A 12,759-nucleotide genomic window follows, 5' to 3' on the forward strand; every position below is an offset into this window, starting at 1 on the left:
TAGTCGTAAAAAAACAACTAGCTAGAATGATGATTTAATCAATCAATTATTTTTTTCAAGGGCAGTTGCACACTTTCATGCCAATGAAAAGTTGCTTATAAATCAATGAGTTTACATTTTTACAAATAGCCAGCTTGAATTTTGCTCCATCTGTTTCCAGAGGAGGCAGAACAACAACACATCAACTGATTAGTAGTACCGTTACAATAGTCCCTGCACTTGAAGTATCAGAGGTGGAAATTGAGTCTGACCTGACCAATAATGCTGAAGGAGGAGAGGATGAGTTTGGGTTGAGAGGATGGGGTGGAGGAGAGGTCAAGGTGGTCTAAGAGGGTTGACTCAGGGGTTCCCTGAGACCACTTCCTGGTCGCCACATCTCTTTATGATGCCATTGGCTGAAGCAAAATCATATCTGACTACCTACCAGGCTACTGGCTGTTTACTGTATGGTAATGACTCCCTCCTCCCAACTGTACTCATTAACTATTAGGTCCTCATGCTGTTTCATGGAGGACAGCAGGTACTTGATCCCAGCCTTCACCCCCGTCTTCACGCCTGCCCCAGCAACGTAGCCCGCTACACCCACTGTTCCCCCAGTGACGGCCATAAGGGCGTCTGTGCCAAGGTCGACGGCGCTGAGGATGGCTCTCTCCTTGGCCATCTCGGAGCAGTTGACAGAGGTGTAGTAGACTGCTGTGCCCAGGTTGTAAAGGGTGCTGACGACAGGGATCCACTCCACCACGTTGTACACCCGCTCCTCCTTCTTGTTGACGCAGTTCCGCTGGGGGCTGCGCCGCGCCCGCCCCGCCCGCCGCCCTGAGGCCACAGGTGACTTCTCCTCCTGCACCTGGCACTGTCGAATCCAGCATTCTGAGTCAGAGTCCTCAGAAGGCACCACCCGGCTGCCTGGCTTCAGAACTGCCTGGTACTGCCCTCTGTTACGGGACACACCCGCACACATGGACCCTTGGCTCTCACAGGCCCTTATCGCCTCCTCCAGCCCCCCTGTGGCTCCCTCCATCGCATCCCCTAACAGCAGGGTCCCATTCACCCTGGTCCAGCCCTGACACTGCTCTTGCTTCCCCTTTCCAGAGGCCCCCTGTCCCCTATGGCCCTCCCCAGCCCTGGCCAGCTGCTGGATGTTGAACATCACTGCCTGGAGGTGGCGCTCTGCTTGGACCTTCCCCACATGTGAGGCAGGGGGTGTTGTGGCTCTGGGATGGGGTGCTCCACTCACCATCAGACTCTCCACCTCTATGAGGAGCTCCTCAGTGTCCTCCACCCCCAGCAGGTTGTACAGCCTGAGCACCAGGGTCTGGGCCTCCCGGGGACAGCCTGCCACCACCAGCACGGGCACTAGGGAGAGGCCCAGGAGCTCCCGGGGCAACAGGGCGGAGGAGGGGTCCTGCAGGGTGGAGGCAGACAGCAACTCCTCACAGCTGGTGTTGGCCTGGATGAGGATTCTGCCCTGCAGCTTGGCCTTGAGCGTGGTGACGACACGCTGAGCAGACTGTGCCCTGGCCTCATCCTGCACCACCCACTCTTCAGGGGCCGCACTCTCCGCTGCACCTAATGGAAGACCAAGCTGGGTCTGGGACCCAAGGAGCAACTGCTTCCCCTTTTTGATAGTGTCCCCCTCCCCTAAGACAGAGGTCTTGAAGGCCGGAGTGTTCTTCAGAGCAGGGGGAGTTGGTGTCCAACACAGAGCTTGTTCAATCAGCAGTAGTTGGATCAGAAACAGCCACTTGATCTTAGGATGCATAATTTTGCCTGTGAGAATTCTATTCCAGTCCAGCTGCACACAGAAATCTGGTGAAGACATTGAGGTACACAGTCAGTCAAAATCAATGTTTTTTTAAATAGCACGTTTGCATAAACTTCAACTCAATATTTGTTATTTGTCGAATCCAACGATTCGCTTTGCCTTGTGAAGGGGCAAACACTTCATCTGGCTTTTTGCCAACTCTACCTCTCTAACTCTAGCTCTCTAACTGTAGCTCTCTAACTCTAGCTCTCTAACTCTAGCTCTCCAACTCTAGCTCTCCAACTCTAGCTCTCCAACTCTAGCTCTCCAACTCTAGCTCTCCAACTCTAGCTCTCCAACTCTAGCTCTCCAACTCTAGCTCTCCAACTCTAGCTCTCCAACTCTAGCTCTCCAACTCTAGCTCTCCAACTCTAGCTCTCCAACTCTAGCTCTCCAACTCTAGCTCTCTAACTCTAGCTCTATAACTCTAGCTCTCCAACTCTAGCTCTCTAACTCTAGCTCTCTAACTCTAGCTCTCCAACTCTAGCTCTCCAACTCTAGCTCTCCAACTCTAGATCTCTAACTCTAGCTCTCTAACTCTAGCTCTATAACTCTAGCTCTATAACTCTAGCTCTCCAACTCTAGCTCTCCAACTCTAGGTCTCCAACTCTAGATCTTTAACTCTAGCTCTCTAACTCTAGCTCTATAACTCGAGCTCTATAACTCTAGCTCTCCAACTCTAGCTCTCCAACTCTAGCTCTCTAACTCTAGCTCTATAACTCTAGCTCTCCAACTCTAGCTCTCTAACTCTAGCTCTCTAACTCTAGCTCTCCAACTCTAGCTCTCCAACTCTAGCTCTCCAACTCTAGCTCTCCAACTCTAGCTCTCCAACTCTAGCTCTCTAACTCTAGCTCTCTAACTCTAGCTCTATAACTCTAGCTCTATAACTCTAGCTCTATAACTCTAGCTCTCTAACTCTAGCTCTATAACTCTAGCTCTATAACTCTAGCTCTATAACTCTAGCTCTCCAACTCTAGCTCTCCAACTCTAGCTCTCCAACTCTAGGTCTCCAACTCTAGATCTCTAACTCTAGCTCTCTAACTCTAGCTCTATAACTCTAGCTCTATAACTCTAGCTCTCCAACTCTAGCTCTCCAACTCTAGCTCTCTAACTCTAGCTCTCTAACTCTAGCTCTCCAACTCTAGCTCTCTAACTCTAGCTCTCTAACTCTAGCTCTCCAACTCTAGCTCTCTAACTCTAGCTCTATAACTCTAGCTCTATAACTCTAGCTCTCTAACTCTAGCTCTCTAACTCTAGCTCTATAACTCTAGCTCTATAACTCTAGCTCTATAACTCTAGCTCTAACTCTAGCTCTATAACTCTAGCTCTCCAACTCTAGCTCTCCAACTCTAGCTCTCTAACTCTAGCTCTCTAACTCTAGCTCTATAACTCTAGCTCTATAACTCTAGCTCTATAACTCTAGCTCTCTAACTCTAGCTCTCTAACTCTAGCTCTATAACTCTAGCTCTATAACTCTAGCTCTATAACTCTAGCTCTCCAACTCTAGCTCTCCAACTCTAGCTCTCCAACTCTAGGTCTCCAACTCTAGCTCTCTAACTCTAGCTTTCTCTCCAACTCTAGCTCTCCAACTCTAGCTCTCCAACTCTAGCTCTCTAACTCTAGCTCTCTAACTCTAGCTCTCCAACTCTAGCTCTCCAACTCTAGCTCTCAACTCTAGCTCTCCAACTCTAGCTTTCTAACTCTCTAACTCTAGCTCTCTAACTCTAGCTCTCCAACTCTAGCTCTCCAACTCTAGCTCTCAAACTCTAGCTCTCTAACTCTAGCTCTCTAACTCTAGCTCTCTAACTCTAGCTCTCCAACTCTAGCTCTCCAACTCTAGCTCTATAACTCTAGCTCTATAACTCTAGCTCTCCAACTCTAGCTCTCTAACTCTAGCTCTCTAACTCTAGCTCTATAACTCTAGCTCTATAACTCTAGCTCTCCAACTCTAGCTCTCCAACTCTAGCTCTCTAACTCTAGCTCTATAACTCTAGCTCTCCAACTCTAGCTCTCTAACTCTAGCTCTCTAACTCTAGCTCTATAACTCTAGCTCTATAACTCTAGCTCTCCAACTCTAGCTCTCCAACTCTAGCTCTCTAACTCTAGCTCTCCAACTCTAGCTCTCCAACTCTAGCTCTCCAACTCTAGCTCTCCAACTCTAGCTCTCTCCAACTCTAGCTCTCTAACTCTAGCTCTCTAACTCTAGCTCTATAACTCTAGCTCTCCAACTCTAGCTCTCCAACTCTAGCTCTCTACTCTAACTCTAGCTCTCCAACTCTAGCTCTCCAACTCTAGCTCTCTAACTCTAGCTCTCCAACTCTAGCTCTAACTCAACTCTAGCTCTCCAACTCTAGCTCTCCAACTCTAGCTCTCTAACTCTAGCTCTCTAACTCTAGCTCTCCAACTCTAGCTCTCCAACTCTAGCTCTCTAACTCTAGCTCTCTAACTCTAGCTCTATAACTCTAGCTCTATAACTCTAGCTCTATAACTCTAGCTCTCCAACTCTAGCTCTCTAACTCTAGCTCTCTAACTCTAGCTCTATAACTCTAGCTCTATAACTCTAGCTCTATAACTCTAGCTCTCCAACTCTAGCTCTCTAACTCTAGCTCTCTAACTCTAGCTCTATAACTCTAGCTCTATAACTCTAGCTCTCCAACTCTAGCTCTCTAACTCTAGCTCTCCAACTCTAGCTCTCCAACTCTAGCTCTCTAACTCTAGCTCTCTAACTCTAGCTCTCCAACTCTAGCTCTCCAACTCTAGCTCTCTAACTCTAGCTCTCTAACTCTAGCTCTATAACTCTAGCTCTATAACTCTAGCTCTATAACTCTAGCTCTATAACTCTAGCTCTCCAACTCTAGCTCTCCAACTCTAGCTCTCCAACTCTAGCTCACCAACTCTAGCTCTCAACTCTAGCTCTCCAACTCTAGCTCTCCAACTCTAGCTCTCCAACTCTAGCTCTCCAACTCTAGCTCTCCAACTCTAGCTCTCCAACTCTAGCTCTCCAACTCTAGCTCTCCAACTCTAGCTCTCTAACTCTAGCTCTCTAACTCTAGCTCTCTAACTCTAGCTTTTCAACTCTAGCTCTCTAACTCTAGCTCTCCAACTCTAGCTCTCTAACTCTAGCTCTCAAACTCTAGCTCTCCAACTCTAGCTCTCCAACTCTAGCTCTCTAACTCTAGCTCTCAAACTCTAGCTCTCTAACTCTAGCTCTCTAACTCTAGCTCTCTAACTCTAGCTCTCTAACTCTAGCTTTTCAACTCTAGCTCTCTAACTCTAGCTCTCCAACTCTAGCTCTCTAACTCTAGCTCTCAAACTCTAGCTCTCCAACTCTAGCTCTCCAACTCTAGCTCTCTAACTCTAGCTCTCAAACTCTAGCTCTCTAACTCTAGCTCTCTAACTCTAGCTCTCTAACTCTAGCTCTCTAACTCTAGCTCTCTAACTCTAGCTTTTCAACTCTAGCTCTCTAACTCTAGCTCTCTAACTCTAGCTCTCTAACTCTAGCTCTCTAACTCTAGCTCCAACTCTAGCTCTCTAACTCTAGCTCCAACTCTAGCTCTCTAACTCTAGCTCTCTAACTCTAGCTCTCTAACTCTAGCTCTCTAACTCTAGCTCTCTAACTCTAGCTCTCTAACTCTAGCTCTCTAACTCTAGCTAACTCTCTCTAACTCTAGCTCTCTAACTCTAGCTCTCTAACTCTCTAGCTCTCTAACTCTACTAACTCTAGCTCTCTAACTCTAGCTCTAGCTCTCTAACTCTAACTCTAGCTCTCTAACTCTAGCTCTCTAACTCTAGCTCTCTAACTCTAGCTCTCTAACTCTAGCTCTCTAACTCTAGCTCTCTAACTCTAGCTCTCCAACTCTAGCTCTCTAACTCTAGCTCTCTAACTCTAGCTCTCAACTCTAGCTCTCTAACTCTAGCTCTCTAACTCTAGCTCTCTAACTCTAGCTCTCAACTCTAGCTCTCCAACTCTAGCTCTCCAACTCTAGCTCTCTAACTCTAGCTCTCCAACTCTAGCTCTCTAACTCTAGCTCTCTAACTCTAGCTCTCCAACTCTAGCTCTCTAACTCTAGCTCTCTAACTCTAGCTCTCCAACTCTAGCTCTCTAACTCTAGCTCTCTAACTCTAGCTCTCCAACTCTAGCTCTCTAACTCTAGCTCTCTAAGCCCTCTTTGCTGCTGCATTATGTCCCTCAAAACAATACAACAATGTGCTTTCCTGAACATCATGCTGTCTATGTCAGGGGTTCTCAAAGTTGGGTCCACGGAGGTACAGTATGTACATTTATTAGAATGAATGTTACCAACAACAAAAGATTAAATAGGTTTTGGAATAAGTTTAGAAGGTTCAATACAATAGAATACAAGGTCATGTTTTTTTTACATAAATGCACTGTAATTTAAGGTTTAAAAATGCTATGTTTTCTCTCTGTCTTATTGCATGATAAATGTGTAGAATTGCAGGATATTAACTATACAGCTGCAACAACAAAACAATTATCCAATGCCAAGAAGCAGATCTTTTAAATGTTCCATACAAGGGCCTTTTACTTGGTTCGTCTGACCATACAGTGCCGAAGTTGTAGTAAAACTTCTTCTTTGCTATATTTATTTTTTCTCACTCGCGTTGTATTCTGATTATGAGGGGGTCCCTGATGAATTTGCTATCACAAAAGGGGTCCCGGCCATAAAAAGTTTGAGAACCTCTGGTCTGTCTAAAGCAGATAGTATGCGTCTTCACTTTTATTTGACTTTTGTTTTTCATAAATGTCTCATATTATTTTAGAATAAAATAGGTTGTCTGTCTTCATCAGACGGATGTGAGTTTTGATGTGGAGAAGAACAAAGTATTTCATAGTCCAAAGATAATGTTCCAATAATTTATCAAAGATGGCTTTGAAGTACAAAAGGACATGTTTGCCACCCTCGATGTTCCCCATTATCTAACTATAATGTAATTTACTCACGCACAACTTACATTAAAAAAACACATTTCATATTTTAATATGCATCTTAATAAACAGTTGTTCAACACTTACCTCAAACCTCCGTCCAAATCCCTAGTGTGTGATACTCCGAGTCAGGTTACTTCACTATTTAACACAGCTTTTGCCCAAACTATGACACCCCTCACCCCTCCCTCTCTCTTACCCACTTTCTCTGCCTCTCTCTTTTTGTGAGTTGGCCTCATTGCTCAACAGTTAGGACAAGGATGGAATATTGATTCACGTGGAGAGGGTCCATGTTTTCTAAAGCCGCTTTGTTTGTTTGCCCCTGCGTTCTTTCTCTCTGTCTCTCTCTCTCTCTCTCTGTTTTTGACCCAGATACTTGGCAGCAATCTTACCTCGTGACCTGGGCGGATTTTTCATTCTGGTCAAGAAGCGGGAGAGATGAAGGTCGTCCTGTGTGAAGACTTCATCAATCCCACCCATCGTTAGTCCTACAAAATGAAACTAGGCTGACTCAATGAGCCAGACATCACTCCCCTCCTTATTTTAAGTTTTACTGCCAAAAATACCCCACCACAACGGCACCACCCCAGAACATACCCCTCTCAACACACTAGACACTCCAACACTTCATTACGAACAAGAACCCTTCGTGTTGAAGTCTAAGTGAAAATACACCTCCTTTTTCTCCAGAGGGCCTATTCACTTAGTCTTCCTCTCTATAGAAAGAGGATAAAACCCCATGACTTTGGCACTGGGAGCTTTCAGCAGAGTATAGTTCTGCCCTGAGGATGCCATCAGTATACAGTATGTGAACTGTGGGTACTCCCTCTCTCACTCTTGTCTAAGCCCTGTTGTGTCAGCCGTGGTACATCCCATTCTCTCCTCTTATGCTAGCCAAGTGTTTTATAAGACAACTGAACAATGTATTCCAGACTGAATGAATGACCATCCTGATGTTTCAGTGATCAAAAGATTGGAAAAGTCTTTGGTCAAATGAAACAAGTTCTTTGAAGTACATTTTTGCTTTTTACTGTATATTACATTCTTTATGCAATGATGGGTGTAACAGCAGCATGAACATGTATATAACAGCTTGTTGATGACAATAAATTAAAGTCAGAAAGTAGATGAGTACATTTTTGCTCCTGTTCTCTCTGCTTACAGGATGACCAATCTGCTGCTGTGTGATACGCTCTGGTAGTGATGAAACTACCAGACAGTTCCCTTCACTTCAGATCTGTGTTTTGTTATTTCTTTCTCGCTTTCGTTCTCGCTCTAGTTCTCTCTCTCTCTTTCTTTCTCTTTCTCATATGCCAAAGTGCTCTTTTCATTCTTCCCCAGACCCGTGAGAGTATCCACACATCTTTCCCTCTAAGTGAGTGGGGTCTTGTTCACTTTTCAAACGTGGGGCCAAAGGCTAGCCCTGGCCAACAAAAGGGCCACAGTGACCCAAAACAAACAGTCATGCCACACAGAGGAGGTGGGGAAGTTCGGGTTCACACAAGCTTCCAAAACTACTTATTATTGGCCAGATGAGTGGACAAGTCTATGTCATTCACTGCTTCGACCCAACATGTTCTTTACAGTTGATAGGCGCTAGAGGGTACTGTTTTACCATAATGGGGTAGTTGAGTTGGAACGGATTTGCTGGGAAGAGCGGGACCTGTTCATGGAGCCAAGCCTCCAACTGGGATCTGGCCCTAGAGCATAGTGGGGTGTCTCGCACATCCTGCTACACTGCAGCTGAGACAATACACATCCCCTCCACTTGTCTTGTGACTCATGAAAGAGGGTCATTTTTATAATTTAATGTTCCATCCTTATTGCAGTTTGCAGGAATCCTCCAAGGGCTAATCAAAGCACCACTGAAAAATCAAGCACAACCGATATGTAATGCTCAGCTGCTCAGTCTTAATGACTTCTCAGAGGTAGTGTTCTGAGAGTATGCTCTGGGTGACTCCCAAATGGCACCCTAGTCCCTACAGTAGTGGTTAAAAGTAGTGCAAACCACTGTTAAAAATAGAGGCAACCACTGTGAAATAGTTGATACGATTGGATATCACCCCATGTCAAATAAAATGAAATTGGATGGGCCTCCCGAGGGGTGCAGTGTTCTAAGGCACTGCATCACAGTGCTAGCTGTGCCAATAGAGATTCTGGGTACGTGTTCAGGCTCTGTTGCAGCCGGCCAGGACCGGGAGACCCATGGAGCGGCGCACAATTGGCCCAGCGTCGCCTGGGTTAGGGGAGGGTTTGACCGGCAGGGATGTCCTTGTCCCATCGTGCAATAACGACTCCTGTGGTGGGCCGGGCGCAGTGTACGCTGACACGGTTGCCAGGTGCAGTGTACGCTGACACGGTTGCCAGGTGCAGTGTACGCTGACACGGTTGCCAGGTGCAGTGTATGCTGACACGGTTGCCAGGTGCAGTGTACACTGACACGGTTGCCAGGTGCTGTGTACGCTGACACGGTTGCCAGGTGCAGTGTACGCTGACACGGTTGCCAGGTGCAGTGTACGCTGACACGGTTGCCAGGTGCTGTGTATACTGACACGGTTGCCAGGTGCAGTGTACGCTGACACGGTTGCCAGGTGCAGTGTTTCCTCCGACACGTTGGTGCGGCTGGCTTGTGGGTGAAGTGGGCATTGTGTCAAGAAGCAGTGCGGCTTGGTTGAGTTGTGTTTTGGAGGACGCACGGCTCTCGACCTTCGCCTCTCCCGAGTCTGTACGGGAGTTGCAGCGATGAGACAAGACTGAAACTACCAATTGAATACCATGAAATTGGGGAGAAAAAACAGGGTAAAAAAATTATGAAAAATTACAAAAATGGAATTTGATTTGTTAAATGCTTTGTATACAACAGGTGTAGACTAACAGTGAAATGCTGACCTATGGACCCTTCCCAACAATGTAGAGAGAAAAAACATAGAAAAAAAGAATAACACAATGAATAAATACACAAAGAGTAATGATAACTTGGCTATATACACTAGGCACCAATACCGAGTCAATGTGCAGGGCTAAGAGGTCATTTAGGCAGATAGGTAGGGATAAAGTGACTAGGCAACAGGACAGATAACAAACAGTAGCAGCAGCACGTGATGAGTCATACGAGTTAGTGCAAAGGGGGTCAATGCAGCTAGTCCAGGTAGTTATTTGGTTACCTACACAGAACAAAAATATAAACACAACTTAGAAAGAGTTGGTTCCATGTTTCATGAGCTGAAATAAAATATCCCAGAAATGTTCCTTCCCCCCAAATGCTGATTTCTCTCAAATTTGTTTACATCCTTGTTGTTGAGCATTTCTCCTTTGCCAAGATAATCCATCCATCTAACAGGTGTGGCATATCAAAAAGCTGATCAAACAGCATGATCATTACACAGGTGCAATCTAAGGCCACTCTAAAATGTGCAGTTTTGTCACACAACACAATGCTGCAGATGTCTCAAGTTTTGAGGGAGCCTGCAATTAGCATTCTGACTGCAGGAAAGTCCACCAGAGCTGTTGCCAGAGAATTGAATGATCATTTCTATACCCTAAGCCCCCTCCAATGTAATTTCTGATAATTTGGCATTGCGTCCAACCGGCCTCTCAACTGCAGACCACGTGTATGGCGTCACGTGGGCCAGCGGTTTGCTGATGTCAATTCTGTGAACAAAGTCCTCCATGTGGTGGTGGGATTATGGAATGGGCAGGCATTAGCTATGGACAATGAACACAATTGCACTTTATCGTTGGCAATTTAAATGCAGAGATCCCGTGGAGAGATCCTGAGGCCCATCCTGAGGCCCATGTTTCAGCATGATAATGCACAGCCCCATGTCGCAAGGATCTGTACACAATTCCTGGAAGCTAAAAATGTCCTAGTTCTTCCATGGTCCGCATACAAACCAGACATGTCCCCCATTGAGCATATTTGGGATGCTCTGGATCGGCGTGTACGACAGCGTGTTCCAGTTTCCACCTATATCCAGTAACTTCGCACAGCCATTGAAGAGGAATGGGACAATATTCCACAGGCCACAATCAACAGCCTGATCAACTCTATGCGAAGGAGATTTGTCGTGCTGAATGAGGCAAATGGTGGTCACACCAGATAGTGACTGGTTTTCTGATCTACGCCCCCCAAATTATTTTTTAAGGTATCTGTGACCAACAGACGCATATCTGTATTCCCACTCATGTGAAATCCATAGATTAGGGCCTGGATTTCCTTTTATGAACTGAACTGAACTTTTTGTTGAGTATATTTAGTAGTCTTATGGCTTGGGGGTAGAAGCTGTTCAGGGTGCCTCGGTAGCACTTGCCGGGCGGTAGCAGAGAGAACAGTCTGTGACTTGGGTGGCTGGACTCTTTTACCATTTTTAGGGCCTTCCTCTGACACCGCCTAGTATAGAGATGAGCTGGGCCGTATGCACTACCCTCTGTAGCGCCTTGCGGTCCGATGCCAAGCAGTTGCCATATCAAGCGGTGATTTAGCCAGTCAAGATGCTCTTAATCGTGCAGCTGTAGAACCTTTTAAGGATCCGAGGGCCCATGCAAAATCTTTTCAGCCTCTTGAGGGGGAAAAGGCATTGTCGTGTGTTGGTGTGTGGACCATGTTAATTCTTTAGGGATTTGGACACCAAGGAACTTGAAGCTTGTGACCCGAGAGTATATGTGATGACAGTAATTATTCCAGACTAGTATTGTAGTGATGTAAAAATCACTTGAAAAGTCAAAAGAGCTGTAAATCAGATCGTGTGGAGGTGGGTGTGTTTTTCCAATCAGTCTCAGAGCATGTGATGACACAATAACACTGTCAAAGTGATCTTGAACACTGGTTTGCAAACAGAGTCACAAGTAAAGAAAGCATCAAAATGAAAGATAGAAGAAAGAGAGTGATGAAGAGAAAGAACGAGGGAAAGGTGATCTGTCTGAAAGCACTTTTTTCTCAGAGGTGTTAATGAAGAAATGATCTAAAGTGAGATATACAGTATTTATTCTCACAGTTTGACACTGATGGAACACACACAGACACAATACATAACATTCTAAAAATGTAATACACACATTCAGATAGATAGAATATTGTGAACAAACACACACACATACCGGCACACACACAAAAGACATGCAACCAACAATATGCACTTTTCAACAGAACAGTGAGATATACTGTACATCGGTCTAATAACAAGATGCATTACTGCCCTTTCCTATGCAAATACTGGCTCACATCACACACATATGCACACACAAGGGACAGGCAGTGTGAAAGTGAATGATTTCCACTGTGTAGACAGGTTAGATTCCCTTAGGGCAACATTCAACACACAGGGCTGAGAAAACACTCTTATTCCAGATTGGACAGTTGCAGCTGCTTGTTACCCTCTTATTATAAAGACATGCTCTGGGACTTTGGCAACTACTAAGTATTTATGTGTACATAATCTATGATAACCTATGAGCAAAATTACTGTGTTACCTCAATTAGCCACGAAAGTGACGTTTGAAAGTGATGTTTTTTCTGGAAGCTGTGCTGCGCCATTTTCCCTACATTTTGCCCCACAAGGACCAGTCCCCTAGCGATTCCCACCAGTATCAGTTACTCTCCAACCCTCATCACCAAATAAATACAAACACACATAAAGTAATAAACCAAGGCTTGGGAACTGATTGAAGGTGACACAGTGTTTGAGGAATTGTGTCTTTGTAGTGATTTCACATTGATCTTTTGAAAAAGAAAAATACATAATTGGTTCAAGAACAGGGAAGTAAAAAATAAAGTGATTGGGGAGCTGTTCAATGAAAGGTGGTTCAAGAATACCGCGAGTGGGGTCAGCATGTTCTCTCATCCAATGTGTGCTTGTGGGTGAGTATGCATGTGTGTGCACGTTTGTGCGTATGTGAGTGTTTGTGAGAAACTTAATGATGGCATCCGTTGGGTTTATATTTCTGCAATGGAGAGACGCTAACACACTTGTTCATTTTGATATTATTACAACCCTGTTACTCTGTCATA

General features: G+C 45.3%; 1 protein-coding gene across 1 annotated transcript; it reads right to left on the reverse strand.

Moving 5' to 3' along the window:
- apof (apolipoprotein F) lies at positions 1-6,946 on the reverse strand. Its single transcript, XM_024427309.2, has 2 exons — positions 6,840-6,946; positions 1-1,809 (listed from the first exon to the last, which is right to left on the reverse strand). The coding sequence occupies exon 2, from the start codon at positions 1,760-1,762 to the stop codon at positions 440-442; it is 1,323 nt and encodes a 440-aa protein (XP_024283077.1). The 5' UTR covers positions 1,763-1,809; positions 6,840-6,946; the 3' UTR covers positions 1-439.
- Positions 6,947-12,759: the final 5,813 nt, after the last annotated feature.

The sequence above is a fragment of the Oncorhynchus tshawytscha genome, linkage group LG07 (assembly GCF_018296145.1).
Source record: "Oncorhynchus tshawytscha isolate Ot180627B linkage group LG07, Otsh_v2.0, whole genome shotgun sequence".
Lineage (NCBI taxonomy): Eukaryota > Metazoa > Chordata > Actinopteri > Salmoniformes > Salmonidae > Oncorhynchus > Oncorhynchus tshawytscha.

Excerpts from the sequence above, each read along its gene's own strand:
- apof (XM_024427309.2), bottom strand. The coding sequence starts at position 1,762 with ATGCATCCTAAGATCAAGTGGCTGTTTCTGATCCAACTACTGCTGATT.